General features: G+C 54.8%; 1 protein-coding gene across 1 annotated transcript in view; it reads right to left on the bottom strand.

Moving 5' to 3' along the window:
• The window catches only part of Mgat5b (alpha-1,6-mannosylglycoprotein 6-beta-N-acetylglucosaminyltransferase B), a 62,168-nt gene that overhangs the window by 1,646 nt on the left and 36,564 nt on the right, over positions 1–23,958 (bottom strand). The window contains 9 exon segments of the mRNA XM_013113451.3: positions 1–257; positions 1,372–1,446; positions 4,916–5,032; positions 5,179–5,325; positions 6,888–7,043; positions 9,824–9,829; positions 10,593–10,723; positions 15,528–15,661; positions 16,927–17,058. Of these exon segments, the coding sequence (XP_012968905.1) occupies positions 1–257; positions 1,372–1,446; positions 4,916–5,032; positions 5,179–5,325; positions 6,888–7,043; positions 9,824–9,829; positions 10,593–10,723; positions 15,528–15,661; positions 16,927–17,058 (1,155 nt within the window).

Raw genomic sequence — 23,958 nt, 5'->3', positions numbered from 1 at the left:
TTGAGAAACGCGTCTTGGCTGTTGAGATAGGGGAAGAACGAAGGCTCGCAGATTAGCCCATGGTCCAGGCAGGCGTCCGTGCAGGCTCTCCCAGGGGCCGCCAGCCAGGCCCGCAGGGAGTGGGTAGGGGGCCAGGCTCCCGCGATCGAGCTGATGTTCTGGGCCCACTTGAGGTGAGTGGCATTGGGGGCTAAGACAAAGGGACTCTGGGCAGTGTGGGCGCCCGGTGACACCGGGCTTGGACCTGCACAGAAGTCCTGCCAGGAAAAGAGAGGTATTAGGGAAGGGGGTGGGTTTTGTCTGGAGCACCTGGTACTGCAATTCCAGTAAGAGCCACTACTGCGTACTTACTGAATGCCAAGCAGTCTCAAGCATTATTTCTGTAATACCACGTCGCCCATAGAATGGACGCTAATTATTGCACATAGGGGAGAGGACGCCAGCCAGGGACTCACGCCTGATGGCAGAGGCGGGCTCTGAACTCTCACCTGCTTGGGAGTTGTCTACCCTGCATGACCTCGCTTCTGGGGTCAGACTCAGGGCTTCAGCTTGAGGCCCATGAGCCTTGTGCTGGCCTCCGAGGCTCTTCTGGGGGCAGGGGGTGCTCAGAGTCTTCTCTGTAGAGGGACAGTTCGGAACCTGTCACCAGGTCCTAATGCTCACACAGTGGCCGGCCAAAGTTCAGACGCACACGGCATCTGTCCAGATCTAACAGCCACAGCTGCTGTCCCAAGGTCCCAAGCTCCACAGCTCTGCATCATCTGGCTTTTCTCTCACACCTGGAGTCTGACAGAGCCCAGCCCAGGCCACCTGCAGCTTATGGCAGGTCAGATCATGGGGTCTAGGCAGGTTCCCCAGACCCGTGCTTCACTGGCTGGCTTCTGTGCAAAATTCTGAGCTCACCAAGAAGAAGATGGCTGTCCGTCAGTCGGCGCCTGTCTGCCACTTGCTCCCTGGGGCTGATTGGTATGGCTGAGCTGACTCCAGAGCAGACCTTACCCCCATTTCTCAAGGCAGACCTCTACTCCAGCCCCCACCTCACTGATTCCCTGGAGGATGGTGAGCCGGGGCTCCTTCCTGTTCCGTTAGCTCAGTTATCAAACTTAAAAATGATTAAAAAAGAAAACAAACTAGTTTCTGTGTTTTCCAGGTCTGTGGGGTAGGGTAGGGACTGATATCCATGACGGTTGGATCCAATGCCCCAAGCCCCCACCGAGGAGAGCAGAGCTGCGTGGAAGGCTCGCCTGTAACTGCAGTCTGCACAGACCCCAGCATCAGCACAGCCCCAGCATCAGCACGGCCCCACTCTGCAGCCATAGCTCTGGAGTGACAGCCTCAAGTCCCTGGGGCAGAGGGCGCAGGGTGACCTACCTGGTGCTGGATGTAAGCATGGATCCTTTCCAGCATCCCTGCACACGTATACTCGTAGGGCAGATAAGGCTCTACCTGTGGAAGAGACGGGCAGAGGGACCTGGCTGCTGGAGTCACACCCACACTCAGCACTCTCAGCTCAGAAAGCCAGCCGACCACCCACCTGGCCCCTCTACTGCCTGTCCCAGTCTCCCAGCCCCGCCCATCTCCAGGCCTCACCTCTCCCTGCTCTCCACTCCTCTCCTCTCTGCAAAGCCCAGCACTTAATCTCCTCTCAGGCATCACCTACTGCTGAGCCACCCTGAGCCTACCCTAGTGGTCCTCTCTCTTGGACCGATTGAGTTCAGAGAGCTCAGCTCAGTCCCGGGGTCCTTAAGACATCATCCTGGCCTTGGTGGTGAATGGTTCCAATCTAAATAACAATAGACTTGGGCCCAAGTGGGTTTAGCCTCACCCTGAAGGCTAGGTGATACCGCTGGTCCCTCCTGCAGCCCCACAAACACCAGTCCACAACACCTCTCCTAGGGTCCCCATTTCCTGTTCAGTCCCCATCTCCTGCATGAGCCTGCAGAGCCACTGAAGGTGGGGACTCTGGCTTGTCCACCACTGAGCCCCGCTGGTCTGTCACAGTACCTAGCACATAGCAGGTGTTCAGGAGACAGTCACACATGAAGAAGCATCCACCCCATCCTGTATCCCACACAAGATACAGGGCATTCACACTGAGGGGCACAGGGCATTTACACATTCCCAGCTGGATGGCACAAGATGAACCTTGTCACACATCCCGCGCAGGCGTGTGACTATACAAGATGTGTACCCCCAAAGAAAGGGCCTGTGGCATCTGTGCAAGCGTCTAGAAGCTGACAGCAACCTAGTCTACGCAGATGGACGGAGTAGTTAGGGCTCAGGAAGCCGGCAGAGAAACCAGGCAGGTGGCATGCTCCTATAAACCCAAGCTTCGGTTTGGAGCAGGAGAGAGGGGATTCCTGGAGCTCACCGGCCAGATGGAGAGACCCTGACTCAAAAAATGAAGGCTGGAGGGATGGCTCAGTGGCCAAGAGCACTCTTGTTCTTGAATGAACAGGACCTGGGTTAGAGTCCTAGTACCCACATGGTGGCTCCCATCATCCCTAACTACAGTCCCAGGGGAGCCAACACCCCCTTCTGACTTCTGCAGGCACCAGGCATTCATATTACACACACACACACACACACACACACACACACACACACACGCATGCACGCACGCACGCAATTCACTCATGCACATAAACATAAAAAGTAAGCAGAAAAGTGATTTTATTTTATTTTTTTAAAGAAGGTGGAGATTACGAGAGGAAGGACACCTGATTGTGGTACTGGACCCCACATGCAGGCAGCCAGCTGCTGTCCAAGCTGGGACCTCACAATTAGAATACCGGGACCCACTGGATGCCTCGGGACTTGTGAGGGAAGGTTTGGAAACAGCTATAAACAAGTCTTGGGAGGGAGATTTCCCCTCACATGAGGCTCCTGCACTCCAGAGTGACAGCAAATAACCCCTGTCACGGGCAACTCAAAGGTCCCCTGTGTGAGGTGCGTTCCCAGGCAGCCCAGCCAGCTTGGGGCTTCTGTCACGAGCAGCAGCTGGAGATGACCCCACTGGGTCAAACTGTAGGAGCGGCTGTCATCTGTCTTGACAGTGACAAGGACTAGTCCTGGTCCCTCAGAAAACGGGTGAGGAGGGAGGTCACACAGAGGTAGCATGTCACCTCCTGTCCTCCCACCCGGAACATCCCCATCTGGACCATGTGTCCACAGGCAGGAGCCACAGCTCAAGTCCTGTGCTTTCCTCAGGGTGGGGCGTGCTAGCCTGGGGGGTTTCAGTCTCCTTTGCCAGCCTCCTGGCTCCTCCCTCCCTCTCTCCCTCCCTCCCTGGAGTCTCAAAGGCCCACACTGGCAGAACACGCCAGGACATTTCCTCATGGTGGTCACATTCCCTTGAGACCCAGCCAGCTGTTCCCAAGCTCATCTTCTGGAACAGGACAACCCTTAGCCAGGGTGTCTGTCTGAAATGCAGACTTCAAGGCCAGAGCTGAGGGCTGGAGCAGGCTCTATGCTGCGAGCTTCCAGCCTGCTCAGGCTATGTAGCCCAGGATGCCCCGGAATCCCCAACCCTCCTTAGTCTGGGCTACAGGGAAAGAAGGAGGCTGAGAGCTGCGACTCTAGCTGTTTTGGGGTCCCTCCCAGGTGGATAACACCTCCTGGATTCCTTCTTGTTATTTTATTTTTTTAGATTAACAAAACTGAACAGACGTGCAGGGTTTTTTTTTTTCGGTTTTTCAAGACAGGGTTTCTCTGTGGCTTTGGAGGCTGTCCTGGAACTCGCTCTGTAGACCAGGCTGGTCTCGAACTCACAAAGATCCGCCTGTCTCTACCTCCCGAGTGTTGGGATTAAAGGCGTGCGCCACCAACACCCGGCTCATTCAGGGTTTTTTTGTTTGCTTGCTTTTTAAGACAAAGCAAGACTCAAAGGTGAAAATAAGACACTCTCTCCTACTGACACTGCCCATCACCTGGAAGTCACCAGCAGGGGTGACTCCCTGTGCTGGGTCCTCCCACAGTCGCCTGCTTCTTGGCCAGGGAAGCAAACCTCTGAGTGTCTGTAGGTGTTCCCAGAGACAATCAAGGGGCAGAGCCACCAGCAGGCACAGCTTCCTGTGCATCATGTGATCTGCCACACCCTCCCCACCAAGACGGATGGAAACCTCCGAAACACTCAGCCCAATACATTTTTTAATAAGCTCTCTTGGGGGAAGCTATAGTGATGGCTCAGCAGTTAAGAGTACTGGCTATTCTCGTAAGAGGTTCACAGCGGTCTGCAACTCTAATTCCAGGGGATGGAGCCCTGTGGCACCAGGCACTTGGTAACGACGTACATGCAGGCAAAACACTGATACACATCAAATAAAAAGAAATAAATCTTTTGCACCCACAGTAGTGGCTGACACCTGCCTATAACTCCAGCTCCACACCCTCTTCTGGCCTCGAAGAGCACTCACACGCATGTACACACACACACACACACACACACACACACACACACACACACACACACACACACATTCAATAGGTTCCTTGAACCAGTCCTGCTGGAACTTGCAAGCGGATCAGCATCCCAAGGACAGCTGTATGCAATCACAATTGCTAACTGCTGCTCCAAGGGCACAGACCTATGGCAGGGGGCACCCTGAGAACACCCGCCAGGTTCCTAACTTGTGGCAAGCGTGCTTGCAGGGCCTGGCCCTCCAAGGTGCTTGGTAAATGATCTCTGACCCACAGTCGCCAAATAAGGAGGTGTGGGTTGCTCACAGCAGAAAGGTGCTCTCTCCCCTTACCTGCACACCTAGTTTGGAAGGGACTCACGCCTCCCTTTCCAGTCCATGCAGCCCGATTCAGGGTTGTGCTAAGCAGGAACTGGCTGGACTCCCTTTCAAGCCGGCCCTGCGAGCCTGAGCTGAGCGAGGCTCTCTGAGAAGTTCCTTCTACCAGGGGGTCTCACCTGGGTGTTCATGATGGCCTTGACAGCTGCTTCAAACTCCTCCGAGTTGTTGTAGTCCACAGTCCACACGTGAGGCTTGCCGATGAAGTTCTCTGCATAGGGATGCTGGGAGAAGACCTTCCCCGGGACCAACCGGAGGCTGCTTTAGCCTGCAGCTGGGCCGGGCTCAGGCACCCACCCTGGCCCCTTCCCTCGCAGCACCCCAAGGCTCAGCCCCCCCCTCCTCAGACTCCCGGATCTGGAACAGGGGCCCTTCTGCTCACCTCCCTGGAGGTGGGCTTGCCCCGGAAGAACTCGTGGTTGAGGGAGCTGTGGGGCGGGCTGAGGCGAGACTGAAGGAAGATGCAGCCATTGGCGATGGCCTCCAGGGGTGCGGGGCCCTCATAGGGAAATCCGAACCCTATAAAGAGCTGGGAGCAGAGGGTGGGCGAGATGGCTGGCCGGTTAAAGCTGGCCGGTTAAAGGCACTTGCCTATGACCTGAGCTCAACCTCCACGAGGGAAATGAAAATGAAAGACATCGGTTTTTTGTTTTTGTTTTTGTTTTGTTTTTCCTATCGGTGGGTTGAGTGAGATGAAGAAAGTTTTACCTATAAAGAAGTTAGTGAAGACACCATGTAGCAAAAATAAAAAGAAACCCCTCCCCCAGTCAGCATTCCTCTAAGATAAAAGGATATGTTGAAGCCGGGCGTTGGTGGCGCACACCTTTAATCCCAGCACTCGGGAGGCAGAGGCAGGTGGATCTCTGTGAGTTCGAGGCCAGCCTGGTCTACAGAGTGAGTTCCAGGACAGTCTCCAAAGCCACAGAGAAACCCTGCCTCGAAAAACCAAAAAAAAAAAAAAAAAAAAAAAAAAAAAAGGATATGTCGAGGATAGCATCCTGCCCCCCAAAGCTGCGCTCGGCTCAACCGCACTGGGTTCAGCCAACCAGCAAAAAGCGAGAGGCTGAGCTCTGACCATTCGACTGAGGCACAGGACCCCTCTGCGCTGGAAATACAACCCCCCCCTTTCATGGCTACGCTCCCTCTGCAAAACCTTTTTGCCTTTCATGAAATACTTTGGATTGTGTGGTCATATCCGTGGGACTCCAGACCCACTTATAACACCCCAGAACCCACAGGATGGGGAGAACCAACTCCCAGAAGTTGGGTGGGGTGGGGTGAGCTAATGGTTAGGGAGGGTTGAGTCAGCTCAGCCCAGGACTCTAGAAGTCAGAGGCAAGGATGGTCTCAGTATGCATAGGAGGCTGCAGGGGCGGTATAGACAGATCACTGTGCGCTATAAGCATGCCTTTCCCCTCCCTGGGCCTCAGTTTCCCCACTGTGAAAGGAGCAGTCTGGTTTTATAAATGGATTCCCCTTGCTCCATTAAGCTATGCTTTTGGAGGGAAAGGAGAAGCCAGGGTCCCACCCCAGATATCCCCGGCTCTCAAAGGCCCTTCGCTCTCTCGCGAGATGTTAAAACATTCATCCTATTAGTGACTGTACCGGCTCCAGAAAGGTGTTTAATAAGTAATTCTGAGTCCAGGGCCTTCCTGCTCTCAACACATACATGTCTAAGAGACCCAAGGAAAGACCAGAGGGACTGGATGCTAGTGGGAGACTTTCTGGTCTCAGACGACGCTCCAGGGCCAGCCATAGGATCATTCCCAGGGTACCAGCTGTATCCAACTCTGGGGATTTATAGAAGCAACCTGCTGGGACTAATGGCCCCACGGAGACCCAGCCAGGATCCTCTCAGCCTGTGTGGCTGTCCCTCCAAAGCTTTTGCAGTTTGGCCAGCCTTGGGATTGGGCTGGGACTGAGAGGGGAGGGCCGGACGGCACTGCTCCATTCCCTCCCAATGGAGGGTCTCCGGACCTGCTGGATACCTGCATGCCTGCCAGGATTTTGGGAGGCAGAGCACATGGATGTATCTAGCTTGGTCATCCACGGCCGTGGTCCTCAGGGGCGAGACATCGGCCAGAGGCTCACCTTGGCCTTACGCAGCAGCTGCTGGAACTCAGGCTGTGGCAGGAGGCCATGGTTCTTTACAAAGGCAGGGACCTCGGGGGGCCGCTGGCTCTCGTAGTACACGGTGCCATGGATCTCCATGTACTTGTTCAGGATGGTCAGGAACTTCTCCTTGCCCTGCACGAGGAAGAGGAGATGGTGGGGCCTCCCCTCACACTCAGAAGGCAGAGCTGGTACTTCAGGCACCCCTGCTCTGGGGTCAGAAGACAGGGGCTCATCTTGGAATGATTATTAACTTGTTGTGTAGACTTGGGCAAGGTCCCTCTCCCCTCTGAACCCCCTAAGTTTTTCATCTGTGAGTTGCAGGGCTTGAACTAAACCAGAGGCATTAGGGTTGGTTCTAGCCATGGAATTGACTGTTTGCCAAAGAAGTCCAAGGAGGCCCAGTACTTAAATGTATCTGTGAACCTGAATTCCCTGAGGCCCCATGGGGCTCTCTGGAACTGTCTCACACATTCACCCATTCACCTGTCAATCCAGCCATTAATCTGTTTACACATACCCTGTCTGTCTGTCTGTCTGTCTGTCTGTCTGTCTGTCTGTCTGTCCGTCCATCCATCAACCACATATCCATTCTTCTATCTACCGACCCACCCATCCATGAGTCCATCAACCCACCCACCCCTCCACCCTCCTTTCCATCCATCTATCTACTCATCCGCCCATCCAACAACCCACTCATCCCTCCATCTACCTATCCATCCATGTCTCTACCCACCCACCCACCCACCCATCCATCCATCTGTCCATTCCCTGTCCATCCATCCATCCTCCCATCCCCTGTCCACCCATCCTTCCATCCACTGATCCATGCATCCTTCCTTTCATCTAGGAAGGAAGAAGATGGTGGAAGACTGGAGATGTAGGGTGTTAGCTGAACGTGAACTAGAGCGCCCCTCACAGGAGAAGCTTCTGGCTTAAATTGTTTCAGTTGTTATAAACTATTGAGGTGATCTGGCCCCAGCTACAAGCTAGGAGTCAAAGCTAATCCTCTCTGGAAGAAAATGGCATCAGTTTTTACTTCAAATTATTCTTACTCTTTTTTTTTTTTGAGGCAGGTTTCTTTGGAGGCTGTCCTGGAACTAGCTCTTGTAGACCAGGCTGGTCTCGAACTCACAGAGATCCACCTACCTCTGCCTCCCGAGTGCTGGGATTATAGGCGTGCGCCACCAACACCCAGCTCACTGCCTGGCATTCTTGTGTTTTTTTTTCATATTCATTTCCAGAACACATAAAAAATTCAAGACAACCAAAAAAAAAATCCTACTAAAAACCTAGAAGGCTTTGCAACAGAAATGAATGGGGTAAGACTAACGTTTAGTTAATCTGGGGACTTAAAATGGATGGAAGACTCTGGACAAGAGCATCAGCAGATGGAGCTATTGCGGCACACATTCTGTGCACTGTGAAGATGTGTGTCTGCCAAGACGCCTTCTGATTCCTTTAACAAAGAACCGAACGGCCAATAGCTATGCAGGAGAGGAAAGGCGGGACTTCTGGGAAGAGATAGGAACTCTGGGGAGAGGCAGGATTTGCCAGCCAGACATGGAGGAAATGAGACGCATGGTGCCCAGCAGAGGCAATGAGTCACGTGGCAGAAAATCGGTTAATATAAAAAGGTTAATTTAAATGATAAGAGGTAGTTGAGAATAAGCCTAAGGTAAGGCCAAGCTCTCACACTTAGTCATAAGTCTCTGTGTCATTATTTGGGAGCTGGCACCCCAAGGAAGGACTCCCAGAGCGGCTGACCCCAGGTCCATGTGCAGCAGGAGCGGTGGGGACATCGGAATGACACATAGATGGGGGGAGGAAAATCTGAGTCTGGACAGAGATCCCACATCCACAGTCACCCCATGGCTGAATAGGGAGGGTGTCTCTGAGGAGGAAGGAGGCGTTCTCCACAAGTGATGTAGAGCATTTGCCATCCGCATGCAAAGGAAGGGAGAGGCTGTCCGAGCCTGGGGCCCAGTGGGGTAGCTCGGAATCGGAAGAATTTGAACCCGTACATCCCATCGCACGGCAAAGTTAACTCAAAATGGATCACAGACTCAAAAAGCAAAAATTAAAACCCTGAAACTGACGGAGGACAGCAGAGAAGCCAAGACTTTGGGAGAAACAGACTTCTTGGCCACAGCACCAGAAGTCCTGACGGCCTTTGATTTCCAGCGACTTCAAGGGTTAGCCAGGCGTGGTGCAGACCTGTAACCCCAACAGTTGCGAAGCTGAGGCAGGAGAATTGCCACACGGATGACCTGAGTTACAGAGTAAAATCAGGGCCCTCGGGTTACGCAGCAAGACACCTTCAGAGACATCCATCTTGTCAGACTACTATAAACCTGTGAAACCTGTGACAGCCGACTTTAATCCTACCCAACCGGGCATGAGACTTTTCAGACAAGACAATCAGGTCACAAGCTTGATGAAAGACACTAGCTGGCACTCCAGGATGACCTCGAAACTCCCAACTGTCTCTACCTCCCTAATTCTGACATCACAGGCTTGCTCTGAGCACGCTGCCTCTGGGTACTGGGGCCTAAACTCTGCGCTTTGTGCACTCTGGACGAATTAAGTCACATTGCCCAGCCCACATCTGACTTCACACAACCGGCTTCCTGCCCGTCTTCTGTCTGTTCCACCCTCAGCCTCGTCTGTGGCTGCGCCCTGGAACTTGCCTCTGTCCTCACGGGGACCCAGGGAAGACTGCTCCTCGGACCCTGCTGTCCCCACTCACCCCTCCCCGCCCTGGTACATCCGTGGGGCTCCTGACAGAGTCGAGGACGCATCCTCACGGAGACCCCACGGTGCAGCCAGTGCTGGAGGAAGGCAAAAGCGGGCACACGGTGGGGGAGGGGAGGGACGGGAGGCAGAGGGGGGGGCGAGCGGGCTCTGTTCCATACCTGGAGCTGCCTCATCGCCACGGAGCACAGGGAACAGAGAGAGCAGGTTAGTGACCGGAAGCAGGTGTCACCCCTCACAAGTTCCCCGGGATGGGGAACCAAGCTGGAAGGCAGGGTTCTAATTTGTAAGCCCCACCCCCACCTCTCACCCCACAAAGTTCCCGTCTAGCCTAAGCCTGCCTGTGGGGCTTATTTCATACATCAGTTCCTAGAGGTGGGGGGTAGAGGGTCTTCTCCACAAAGAAACCATCTAGATCTCTGGGAACAGTCCGGGGGGAGCTGGGGGACTGTCGCCATCGTGTTGGGGACGACCCTGAACCATTAGCAAGACATATAGTCCACCCTCTGGGGTGCAGTGCAGCAGATGGAGCCACGTTCTGGCTTCCCTGAACCCCATGAAGCTTCAGGTGTGGACTGCACACGCATGGGCTTCGCCGATACAGGGCTGGCCAAGTCCGGTGATTGCGTGGCCAGAGCCTTCACGGTCGTGGATGTGACCCGCGCTGGAATCGGGTGCGTGCAGGAGTGTGGCCAGCGCTGGCACGCGGACACGACCCGTGTGACTTAGTGCAGTGGGCAGGGCTTGCGCCGGGATGGGTGTGGCCCTCGCTTGAGTAGGCGTGGCAAGTACAGCGGCTGGATCGGGCGCTGGCATGGGCGTGGCCCACACTCTGGCAGGCGTGGCTTTGCGGTGGGCGTGGCCCGCATCGCGGGCTGGCACGGTGGGCGGGGCAGTGGGCCTGCCGGGGGCGGGGGGGGGGCGGCTCACCTTCCAGATACTCGCCTCCTTGCCGTACACCACCGCCATGTTGCTGGCCTTGCTGTCTTTGATGAGCTGCTTCTCAGTCTCGTTGAGTTCCTCGGACACGAAGCCCATAAAGGAGTTGTCCGGGGTGTGAGCTACAGCGCGGCCGCAGAGAGGGGAAGACGGGGTTATCAAACCAACATCCAAGCAGCAACCCCGGCCTCCCTGGACCTGCCTCTCCCAGGAGCTCCCGCTGAGCACACGGGACAGCACCCATGGGTGGTCTGGCCTGGAGAAGAGACGGTCACAAAGCTCAGAGCAGAGAACCTGCAGGGCCACCTGGCTCCCAGCGTGTTTTCAGATGGCCGACTTGAGTCTGGGTAGCGCAGCCGGGACCCCCCCAGTCCCTTCTCTAGGGCGCTGTCTCCGTCTTGGCCCCTTTCCCCCACCCCACACGTGTCACCGCAGGGGTTTCTCCTCTACCAGTCCCCAGCACACGGACAGCTGTCTCCCTGTTCCCAAAGTTCTTTTCTCTAGAACAATACTTTCTGACTTGGGTCCTATCAGGTTCCTAGACCTGCCCAAGACCCCATGGGCGTGCTCCTTCTCACAATCTCCAGACTCCACCCACTCCTAGTGGGGACATCCTTTACCCTGACAGGAGGAAGTTCTAGTACATACCAGAAGTTCTAATACACACCACTCAGTTATTCTAGCCAGAATAAGGCCAGGCTGCAAGAGTGTCAGGTCACCTCCGTGTCCCCAGCCAAAGCACCAACACTGTCACACCTTCCAACCTTTGCTCTGCCTGGACTCTAAGCTCCTCCCTTTTCTGACAGGGTCCCTACCCCCATCACCCACCCTCGTGAGCCTCTCTGGGGTCCACCAGCCTCCCTTGAGGTCCCCTGGCCAGTTCCCTGCTGAGAACACAACAGAGAATTACAATAAAGATCTAGTTCTCCTCCAGAAACCCAGCTCCAGGCAGGGTCTGGCTTCCTCACTATCTCTCAGGGGCAAAGTGAATTTTAGCTCCTTTTAATAATTTATTTATTATTTGGTTAGGTTTTCAGAAAAGCATCGTTATTGCATTATTGCTAAAAGATTACCCAATACATACAATTTGCCCAGCAGGTTATATAATCAAAAGGGCTCCCTCCTTATTTAAGTAATGCTTTTAAAAATTAAGTTAATGAAGAAATTCCTCCTCCTGCAGCAGTCTGTGGACTGAACACAGCTGAGGTCCTGGGCTCCGATGTGGGTAACCCTGCCCATCTTCAGAAACAGTCATAAGTCTTCTCCCTTGTTCCCTCCGGAGGCCAGTTCTGGTGGCCCTCCTGGGAGGTGCTAGGACCTGGAACCAAGTGTCTCCAGAGCTCACTGGCTTCCTGAATGGGCGGAGCTCTGGGGAGAGCTGGCTGCAAGGAAGGCGTGCTCAGTCTCCGGGGACACCCCAAACTCCCGTCACCCCATTTCCTACTCCAGATGCTCATGATCCATACCCTAGCCTCCCTCAGCAGGGAGCCGCGTGCTAATCAGACACGTGAGGCACCCTGCCCACAGGACATTCCAGTCCACACCTGGGGCATTTTAGACTTGTCTTCAACACCTCCCCTGTGTACCTGAGGGTGATCCCGAACTTCTGATTCTCCTGCCTCCGCCTTCTAACTTCTGGGATTACAGGTGTTTGCCCGAACGCCCTGCTTATGTGGTGCTGGAGAGGGAACGCAGGGTCCTATCCATGCTAGGCAAGCGCTCTGACCACTGAGCCACATGCCCCGCCCCTGGTGCTTCCCTCCACAGGGCCTGGGAATGCGTATGGTCCTTGGCTGGTTAAAGAATGGACCCAGGCCTCTTTTTTTTGGCTTCAGGAGGTGAGGCAGAGTCCTACCACGAGGCCCAGAGCTTTCTGTGGTAACGAGGACAGGAGACAGTCCTGTTGTCCCCAGACTCTTCTCAACTTTAGAAGCACTGCTAACCCAGAAAGGCAGCCAGACCTTCCTGGATGGACGCCTGGCTGCCTGACTGCCTACCTTCCCTCTGCTTCCAGCTGGGCTGGTGGCCTCCCTGTTCTGGTGGCCTCCCTCAGCTCAGCAGCTGAGGACACAACAGAACTGTCCCGCACTCCGCCAGAAGGGACAGATTTAGAATATATAATTAGCTGAATCAGTCAGTGCGAATGGACAGAGAAACATGGCGACCAATTAAAATAACAATTAAACAGAGAGCTCTCAGGGCAGGGAAGGGTTAGATCAGGGGAGGAAAAGAGAGCCAGCCTGGGCTATATAAGACCCTGTCTCAAAATACGAAGAACAGACTGATTATAAGGTGAGGAAGCAGGCTCTGTGTGGAGTAGAAGGCGAGGGGTCAGTGGAAGCAATGGGAGAAAGAAGAAACATCTGGACAAAGAAGAAACATCTGGAGAAAGAAGAAACATCTGGCCTGGGGTTCGGGAGGATGAGTAGGAGTTTGCCAAGTCTAGAACTCCATATTCAAGGAGCTCTCTACCCGTGCAGATTCTTGTAAAATATTTTCTAGCATTAGTTAATTAATTAGCTGTGTGTATGAACACGTGTGTGCACTTGTGTGCTATGTATGGTGTATGAGCGAGGTCAGAGGAGTTTGGGGGAGTTGGTTCTCTCCTTCCACAGTGTGGGTCCCAGGGATCGAACTCAGGTCATCAGTCTGAGAGGCAAGCTACTGTAGTTGGTGAGTCATCTCTCTGGCCCCTTGTTAGGCTCTCACAGAAACCTCTTAGCCATCTTGTGTCTCCACACTGACCTCCGCCCCTTTCCCTAGCTACAGTTAGCCAGCACACTGTGCCTGCAAAACTTCTTGACCAAACACAGTGGCACTAGCCCAATCCCCCAGGCCTCCCTCCAGGTCACCTTTAAAGCCTCCCTGCTAAGTGGGTAATTACCTGACACTCAGATCCCACAGCTTGCCCTACCCAGGGGCCCCTGCCCTCCCCTTCCTATCTTTCCCTTCCAGACTGCATTCCACATTATACAGGAACCACACTCCCCTCTGGGTCCCACGGGACTTCCAAAAGGGGTCCCCAGTAAACAGTGATCTCCACAGAGCGGTGTGTCCCCAGACAGGGTGCAATACCTCCCTGGGCCTCGGTTTCCTAATCTTGACCCCTGGGCTGCAGGAATTGTACCCCAGTTCTGGGAATTAATAATGCAGCCATTACTCACCGACCACGGCATGTCTGCCCAATGCCGTCTGAACCTAAGCTGTTGACAGAAATGCCGTGAATCTGACGCCTTAAGTAAAGATCATATCCTCTGCAAGTCCCCGGGAACTGGGCAGAACCCACTCTGCTCTTAATTTAGAAAGCTTTTCTGGCTTTCTGGCCCAGAGACTCTGAAGTGTCACAAATTAGATGCTAACGATGCTACTCTGCTCACAGCCACAGAAGACTACAATTGAGAGTGACAGCCGAGGGCCAGTAAGATGGCTCAGGGTGGAGGGGGTGCCTGCTGCCAAGCCTGACACCCTGGGCTCGATCCCAGGGATCGAACAGAAGGAAAGAACAGATTCCTGGAAGTTGTGGTCTGACCTGCACAGTAGGTGTGTGCTCTACCGCCACACCCTGCAAGCACAAAGGAATAAATACATGGAATAAAAGGTATTTTAAGTGACACCAAATAGGCCCTTAAGCAAGAGCCACACAGAAATGAAATCCCAGCATTCGGGAGGCCGAGGCAGGGTTCAAACCGAGACCGGGTACATACTAAGACCCCACATGTCCCCAGCACTAGAAATAAAAACTAGATACAAATGGTTGACACTCAGCTGTGGTGGCGCTCACCTTTAATCCCAGCACTCGGGAGGCAGAGGCAGGCGGAGCTCTGTGAGTTCAAGGCCAGCCTGGTCTACAAGAGATAGTTCCAGAACAGTCAGGGCTACACAGAGAAACCCTGTCTTGAGAAAGCAAACACCAGCCAACCAAACAAACAAAACACACGGCTGCCACTCAGCTCCTGAGGCTCACCCCCCTGAGGCTCACCTTCCTGAGGCTCACCCCCTGAGGCTCACCCCCCTGAGGCTCACCCCCCTGAGGCTCACCCCCCTGAGGCTCACCCTCCTGAGGCTCACCCCCCTGAGGCTCACCTTCCTGAGGCTCACCCCCCTGAGGCTCACCTTCCTGAGGCTCACCCCCCTGAGGCTCACCTTCCTGAGGCTCACCCCCTTGAGGCTCACCCTCCTGAGGCTCACCTTCCTGAGGCTCACCCCCCTGAGGCTCACCTTCCTGAGGCTCACCCTCCTGAGGCTCACCTTCCTGAGGCTCACCCCCCTGAGGCTCACCTTCCTGAGGCTCACCCCCTTGAGGCTCACCCTCCTGAGGCTCACCCTCCTGAGGCTCACCTTCCTGAGGCTCACCTTCCGTGGCTTCCTTCATTCCCTCCCTCCAGGCTCACCCCAGGCCTGGAGCCTTAAGGAGCTTCCAAGTTTTCACAGCCTTCAAGCTCGTCCACCTGCTTCAGACAGGGCCACTTTTTCTTTTGCCCCGCCCCCTCCAGTTTCTCTGGTTGGTTTGGGAAACCGCTGGAAGGAAGGCCACTGGGCCTTCTGCTCTGAGCTATGTGCCTTGGGTCAGCACTGGGAACACCGTGTTCAGTCTCTGTGATTCCTGTTTCCCTGTACCCAAAGGGACGGCAGGTGCTTGCTAAGTCCATCCCACGGCCCGAGAGGGAGCGTGCACACCTGGGGAGACACACCCCTGCACACCTGGGGAGACACACCCCTGCACACCTGGGGACACACACCCCTGTACACATGGGGAGACACACCCCTGTACACCTGGGGAGACACACCCCTGCACACCTGGGGAGACACACCCCTGCACACCTGGGGAGACACACCCCTGCATACCTGGGGAGACACACCCCTGCACACCTGGGGAGACACACCCCTGCACACCTGGGGAGACCCCTTCCTCATGATAGCACTCACGGAACATGGTCATGAACTGCTTGGGGTTGAGGTTCCAGTAACCCCAGTTGGTCCGGTAGCCGTGCAGTGTGGCATACTCCTCGTGGTTGTATGCTGGCTCGGTCCCAAAGGTGTCAATGACTCGGATTCTGCACCTGTCCTCCCCGGGGGAAACAGGGCTGAGGTCACACCTTTGTGTGTGTCCCTGGACTAGGGATGCCCCTGTGGCAATGCTGTGGCTAGGTCAGGGAAGTACAGTACTTGGCCAGGGCTTCACTTAGGTGCTGCCCCAGGGTGTGACCACAGCAGGTGCTTCCCCCTCTCTGTGCCAGCCTCCCTGACAGGAATAGCGGTCCAGCCACCTCAAGGTAGCTTGGTTACTCTCAATGCCTGGCCCCTGGTTGGCACCCAGAAGGCAAACCACCACCTCCGAGGGAGGAAGTGAGGTGGCGTCTGAAGGGGGAGGGGCAGCCCGTCATGCCCAGAGTCATTTGTAAGCTGTGCTTTGTTGGGAAGAAAAGGGTCCACGGGTAGGGTCCTGGAGACCTGGGTTTAGGAGACTGCCCCAAGCCTCCTCTGCAAGGGTGACCCCTCCTAGGTCTCAAAAGAGGTTCCGACCCCGGCTTCCCTCCTCCACTGCTATCCTCCATCCCCGAAGCTTCTGGTCTGAAGCCCAGAGCTCCCATAGGATCAGCTAACCTAGGGCCAGGTCATCTCTGAGGCCAAGGCTCTAGAAACTGCACCCGCCCATCCTTCCCTGAGGCGCTAACACTTAGACACCCCACACAGAGCTGCGGGGGGAGCGGGGGGGGGGGCCCGAGAGTGCTCTTCCAGGGCCAGCGCTCTTCCGAATGACCCAGAATCTTGCAGACTGCTGAGGCCAGCAGGATTCCTGACTCCCGGGGAGAGGGGGTGGGGCGGGCAAGATGGCAGTGCTCAGACAGCACACATTAATAATAAAAGCAATAACGCCGGCCGTCACCTTCCTCTAATAAAATCACACTGGGTATTGATGGCATTAGCGCAGCACAGGAATAAGCAGTGGGGCTCTCGGTGCCACACGAACCCACTGCTGCCGGGCTGCAGGCAGCGCATGCGTGCCTTGTCCTGGGGGTCACTGAAGGGCATTGACTGACTCCCCCGCTCCAGGCTCCAAGGCAGAGATCATGACCCCAGAGGGCGCTCTCTCCTACTCTCCCCCCCCCCAGGGATGCCCTCCTTCCAGGCCACCTCCCATCCTATGGGCTCCAGCCCCCATCCTGCAGAGGGAGGGAAGGCTCTTGAGGGCTGCCAGTGGTCTGGATGGGGTGGGAAAGTGAAGGCTGAGACCGGAAGGGGGTAGGGGGCGTGCGATGCTCCACCCTGGGCTGGCTGGCCGGAGGGAAGGCAAGGGTCCCCCACGGTCCCCCGCGCCTCTCACCGGTACTTCTTGAAGGACAGCCCCATGTGCTGCCTCATCTGCTGCAGGCCGTGGTAGTCCGTGTAGATGAGGTCAAACGGCAGAGGCATGGTAAGAGGGCAGTTCCCCCGGCCTGGAGGCACCCCTAAGTTACTGAGAGAAGAGCCCGTTAGAGTCAGGGCCCCCCGAGAAACCCACCTTCCCAACCAACCCTGCACCTACCCGGCTCCCACGGCCGAGGTTAGAAAGTGAAGGGAGACAGCCCAAGGGGCGGGGGGGGGGGGCGAGAGAGAGAGCATGCTCTCAGAGATGAGCCAAGTGGGGTGGCCCTGTGCGGCTGTATGGAGTCTTCACTGCACATGGGGCATCTACCTGGGGTGGGACACACACACACACCACACACACACACACCACACACACACACACCACACACACACACACACACCACACACCACACACACCACACACACACACCACACACACACACCACACACACCCACACCACACACACACACACACCACACACACACACCACACACACACACACACCACACACACACACACACACACACACACACACCACACACACACACACCACACACACACACACGCACACACACACACACCACACACACACCACACACACCACACACACACACACCACACACACACACCACACACACCCACACCACACACACCCACACACACCCACGCACACACACACCACACACACACACACCACACACACACACACACACACCACACACACCACACACACACACACACACACGCACACACACACAGAGAGAGAGAGAGAGAGAGAGAGAGAGAGAGAGAGAGAGAGAGAGAGAGAGAAATCCACCCCGGCTACTTTGCCAAGCAGGGCACCTGGCCCAGTCCCCCTGTCAGGAGGAAGGGGTTTTCTGTAACTCCGGCAAGGCTAGCTTTGCTCGGAGAACAAGTCTGTTTCACAAAGTGCCATGAATGTGAGCCAAAGTCCTCAGAGTCCCTTCAGTGCTCACTCGGTACCAAGGACTCCAAATGCCATGGCTGACCCAGCTCTGGGATGTCCCCTCCCCCGCTCCAGCCAGCCATAGCACTGAGTCCCCTGGGACCAGAGGCCTGCCATGTACGTGGCACTTTGCAAACACAGTGGTTTTTGCCTGGGAAAGGGCTGCTTCCAGAGACACAGAAGCTACGGTTGGGCCAGAAGGGAGTGGTGACCCTCTGTTGTCTGGCAGGAGCCTGGGTGTCAGTCAGCTCATCTCACTGAAGCCTGAAGGACACGGCCATGGCCTCTCGGCTTCTTCTAGAACAGCCATCTGCCCGCCGGTCTCCCTGGAGAAGTTTCTAGGCCTTGGCACAGCTGCCAGAGCTGCCGATTTCAGCATTGTGAAGCTCTCTGTCCGGAAAATCATCACCTCCCACTGGGGCCCCTGCGGAACTGACTGGGAAGCCCCTTGGCTCCTCTCCCTCGGGCCTCATGCTCTAGCATTCAGTGAGTCTGCGCTGAGCCCCAGTGTAAGAGGAGAGTGAGCCACGGCTACCCATGACCCCCTCCACGTTCATGTTCCTTCGTCCGTCCTACACTGAGCCAGAGTCAGAAGCCCCGAGCTGAAGCAACACCAAGCTTGGCGCTGTGCCTGTTTGGCAAATGCGTCGCCCCCCCCAGGCGTGCCCATTTAGTACACCTTTTGTAAGACGCTACAGGGTGCCAGGCCCTGTGCCCTGTGAGACTTGTGGTCTCGGATGGTGACTCTCCAGGAAGAGTGAGTGGCCTGGAGAGGGATGAGGGTATGAGCAGACAGGGCGGGCTTCAGGCCCAGCTGCTGGGAGCTGATTGGGTGTTGAGGACAAGGGGGACCATGGCCAAATAGACCAAGGATGCTAAGAGCCCTTGTCTTCCTGTCTCAGCTCCTAGGGGTGCAAAGTGGCCTGTCACTGAGCTGGATGCCCCGCCCTGTGCCTCTGCCGGGCCATTGGCTGCCTGCAGTAACGGGATGCTGGAAGAGGCCCCTAGGCCTCCTGGGAGCCCACACCATAAGCAACCTTGGGTCAGGGAGGTGCCGGCTTTGTCAAGGACAGATTCATTAAAGAAACGGGGCCATGACTGATCCACTGCCTTGGTTGTGTGTCGGACTCTCTGAAATAATTCCAGCCAGGTGGAAAAGTACCAGCCCAGGGTGCTCAGCGCATTCCAGACTGGGGGGGGGGTGCGGGGACTGGCTCACGCTCTCCTCTGGGCAGGCCATCCACAGTGAGCCCCTTTCCGGTGACGTAGATGGCAAGAAAAGATGCCAGGGTTGGGGTTACGGGTGGATATGGTGGCATCAGGGGTGGATCTGTCTCTACAGGGCATGGCGATATGAAGGGTGGGGTCAGGACCCTGGCTTGCCGAGCTGTCCCCAACCACGCCTTCCCCGATGCCTGAAGTTGCGCTGCAGAGGCAGGAAAGCAAGACCCTAAGGACCCCGTTCCTACACACAAAGCCTTTCACCTGGCCGCACGGCCTCCGCCCTGCCCCTCCTCCCCTCTGGGGGCTACCTTCCCATGGCCACCCAGATGTCACGGAATAGGGGCTTCTAAGGCAAGGATCTCCTGATGGGGAATGGGCAGAGAGCTCGTGGGCTGTGGTACCCTGAAGCAGTTCCCAGTCGGAGGCTCTTTTCAGGGTGGAGCCATCGTCTCTACTGTGCGGGGCATCTCAGCCATGTCCTACACCCCCAAACTTCTGTAGCAATGCCAACCAACACCCCTCAAAGGAGCCTCACCGCTACAGACCTCTAGAGTACCTGGTGAGCAGGAGGCTTCTCTTGGCCTTACCCCGCGAGAACTACAGACAAAAGGATCCAGGCATCCTGCCCTGGTCTTTTTCAGCCGTGAGAAAGGGTGGCTACTCCCCTCCCGATGGGAATCTGGGTTAGTAAAATGAAGACAGCTCTGAAAATATGAATCATAGGAGGACCCGGGTCCCGGTACCGACACCTACGAAATGACAGGTCTCCTCACGTCTTTCTGGTTGTTTCCAGGCAGCGTGTGTCACCCCCATTCTTGGATTTCCTTGGTTTTGTTTTGTTTGAGACAGGGGCTCACTCTGTATCCCTGGCTGGCCTGGAACTCTCTGTGTAGGCCAGACTAGTTTTGAATCCGTGGAGTGCCACCTCCCTCTGCCTCTCCAGTACTGGGGTTGAAGTTGTGTGACACCACACCTGAATTCCTTGGTTTGTCTTGACTGTCACCTTGACTGGATTTACAGCCACCATGGGTGCCAGGATCCGAACTCAGGTTCTTATGCTTGCTCTATCTAAACTAACTCACTGTGGCTATTGTAATTCTAAATAGCACTCTGTAAGATTTGCCATTCCTGCTGGACGTTGGTGACATAGGCCTTTAATCCCAGCACTCGGGAGGCAGAGGTAGGCGGATCTCTGAGAGTTCGAGGCCAGCCTGGTCTACAGAGCGAGTTCCAGGACAGCCTCCAAAACAATACAGAGAAACCCTGTCTCGAAAAACCAAAAAAAAAAAAAAATTGCCCATTCCTCTAGAAAGGCACAAGTTACGGTTCTGTATTTTTTTTATACAGACTTGGAACCAGACTTGGAACCAGAAGGCCCCTCAATTCTCTGTCCTCACAGTTGACAACTTCCAGCCAACCCTCTAGCTGCCTCGCCCTTTCCTGCTGTCTATACCAGGAGACATACCTAATGTCTGCCCTCGGTCACCTTGTCTCAACTGTGGGCTCCTCGAAAGCAGGTCAGATCTGAAGATCGAGGAACGAGTTCAGGATCTTACCCAATAACGTCAGCCAAAGGACTCTTTCCACACAGAGGAATAAAGAGACAATGGCTATGGTGGGGGTAGGTTTAGATGTGGGGGCTCCATCCAGCACCTGCTAGGCTAGCCCAGGTGGAGAGCAGCATCTAACGGAGCCCTGCGGCCATTGGACAGCTGGAGAAGTACTGCATAGGCCCGGGAGAAGCAGCACGCTGGGCCCCTTGTGCCTTTTTCTGGGAGGAGGGAAGAAGCTGCAGCCCCCTCGCCAGAAGGAGTGTGTGTGTGTGTGTGTGTGTGTGTGTGTGTGTGTGTTTTCACCCTGTGCTAATGCCCCGAAGGGAGGCAGTCAGAGCCTCATTGCTCCCTAAGGCACCGGGGAGCAGAAAGGTCAACTGCTCAGGGAGATTGCAGGTTTATGACCTATAATTCAAGTGCACTTTTACAGGCGATTTTGCACTAAGTGGCTGGCTGGATCTGGCACTTGAATGGAGATGATGCCAGCCTGATGGTCTCCAGCCAGAGGTGGCTCAGGGGGCTGCACACAGTCCCAGCAGGAGGACTCGCCTGCTGCCTCGGCATCACTAGTACTAACTAGGTCTTGTTCTGCGGACGCAGAGTCACAGAATAAGATCTCAGAGCTTCCCGGGGAAAGGTCACCCCAACTGCAAACTTTTATAACTGCCAAACCTGGTGGACAGAGAGATGTGCCCTGGACCACCTGGGTGGAATCCACACACGCAGGGGCCAGTGAGAGAGCTCAGTCGGTAAAAGCCTGGATTTGGTTTTTTTGTTTGTTTGTTTGTTTGGTTGGTTGGTTGGTTGGTTGGTTGGTTTTGTTTGGTTTTCGAGACAGGGTTTCTCCGTGGCTTTGGAGGCTGTCCTGGAACTCGCTCTTGTAGACCAGGCTGGTCTCACAGAGATCCGCCTGCCTCTGCCTCCCAAGTTCTGGGATCAAAGGCATGCGCCACCAACACCCAGCTGATGGCCTGGGTTTGATCCTCAGAACCCACATGGTGTTAGAACACTGACTGGAGCAAGTTGTCCTCTGATTTACGCACAAGAACACACACACACACACAATTTAACACAGTGGTAGGGGGTGGATAGGGTGGTTGACCAAGGATATGGAACATTCTCACAGGTCACCTCCAAGGATATGGAACATTCTCACAGGTCACCTCCAAGGATATGGAACATTCTCACAGGTCACCTCCAAGGATATGGAACATTCTCACAGGTCACCTGGGATTCCCCCCAATACAAATCAATCCACCCAGAAAAGCAGCAGTCCCAGGCCACAGAGACGGCTCCCAGTAGCCCTGCAAGCATGAGCCTTGCAAGCCTTGCCAGTCTGTAAAAGCCTGGAGGTGGCAGCGTGCACACGCAATCTCAGTGCTGGCGAGGAGACAGTGGCAGATCCCCAGGCTCTCTAGCCAGGCAGCCCAGCCTAGCCAGCCCGCTCCACATCCCAGTGAGAGAGATACTTTCTCAAAAAAAAAAAAAAAAAAAAAAAAAACAAGGCTTGAGAGATGATTCGGGGGCTAAAGTACTTGCTGAGCAAACCTGAGGACCTGAGTTTGTAAACTCAGAATCTATACAAAAGCTTCGCCTGGGGCCTGGAGAGACGGCTCGTGGTTAAAAGCACTTGTTGCTTTCTCAGAGGACTGGTGTTCCGTTCCCAGCACCCACCCGGTGGCTCACAACTGTCTGTAACTCCAGTTCTAGGAGATCCAATGCTCTCTTCTGGTTTATGTGCACACACATGGTGCACAGACATGCATACAAAACACTCAGAAACATAAAATAAAAAATAAACGAATCTCTTTTGAAAACTTAAGCGTGGCAACACAGGCCTGAAACCTCAGCTCTTGAGGGCAGAGGCAGGAGCTCTAGGTAAATCGAGAGAGCCTGTCTCAAAAAGTAAGGTGGAGGGGGCTAGAGAGACGGCTCGGCAGTCAGGAGCATGTCCTGCTTTTGCAGAGAACCTGAATTAGGTTCCAGCACCCACATTGTATGGCTCCCAACAGCTTGAAACTCCAGCTTCTGGGGGGATCCCATGCCTCTGGCCTCTGCAAGCACCAGAGTCCGCATACACACACCCACACAGAGACATACATATAACCAATAATAATAATAAATATCCTTACAGAATAAAGTGTCATGATAGAGGCAGACACTGGACATTGCCTCTGCACATACACACATGGAGTAGCACGCATACACACATGCACGCAGGTAAATCACTCACTCACACACACACACACACACACAGACGCACACACATACATATAACAAAAAATAATAAAAATAAATATCTTTAAAGAATAAAGTGGTATGATAGAGGCAGACACTGGACATCGCCTCTGCACATACACACATGGACTAGCACGCATACACACATGCACGCATGTAAATCACACACACACACACACACACACAGAGACACAAGTGTATATGCACGTATAGTGCTGGCTCCTGGGGAAGGAGGAACAGGCCTACAGTGTAGTGGGGACAGTTTTAATTTTGCAAGATCTGAAGCCATCAGACTGTACCCTGTAAAATGGTTAAGACGACATGTTTTATGTGATATGAATTTTACAATAATTAAAACAGCCACCTCCTCCATATGCTCAGTTCCCAGCATTCTGCCTCCCAGAGGCACTGGGGTGTCACCCTGCCTGGGAGTCCTAGCTGGTTGCAGATAGCACAGGGCAAAAGTCAGCTCCCTCACTTTCTGCCAAAGGACCAGAATAGGATGGGGCAGAGTAGGGAGCAATGTGCTGGATCCTGGAACAACGAGAAACTTCTGTGGACGTGAGCTCTCCACACAAGGGTGCTGGGTGACCTTGCAGAAGACCCTGTGTCCCCTTGCTGTCCGTCTACTCGGACGTCTCTCCTCTGCCTCTCCTAAGCTAAAAACCCTCCACTCTATTTCTCTGAGCCCTTGGTCCATGTCCATGGCTAGAAATAATCTCCAGGTACTGCTCACATTCGGGGAGAAACTATGTTCATTCTCACCCCCAACCCCAGCCCCGTGTGTGTGTGTGTGTGTGTGTGTGTGTGTGTGTGTGTGTGTGTGTGTGTGTGTGAGTGTAGGAGGGACCTAATTAAAACACTTTCCTACAAAGTGCTCAAATACCTTTGTCTCCAATGCCAAAGGGTACCCAGGGATCTTTGGCTTCCCCGGATGTGCTGCACCACTGGGAATGTGTGGCTGGGTGGCCTTGCACGCCTGTCTCTCCTGGAAGCTGCACCTGTCACTTTAGCATCATTGGCGTT

Source organism: Mesocricetus auratus, unplaced genomic scaffold (assembly GCF_017639785.1).
Source record: "Mesocricetus auratus isolate SY011 unplaced genomic scaffold, BCM_Maur_2.0 Super-Scaffold_100007, whole genome shotgun sequence".
NCBI lineage: Eukaryota > Metazoa > Chordata > Mammalia > Rodentia > Cricetidae > Mesocricetus > Mesocricetus auratus.
The sequence above is the reverse complement of the archived record's forward strand: the minus strand, read 5'-3'. Positions and strand labels throughout refer to the sequence as shown.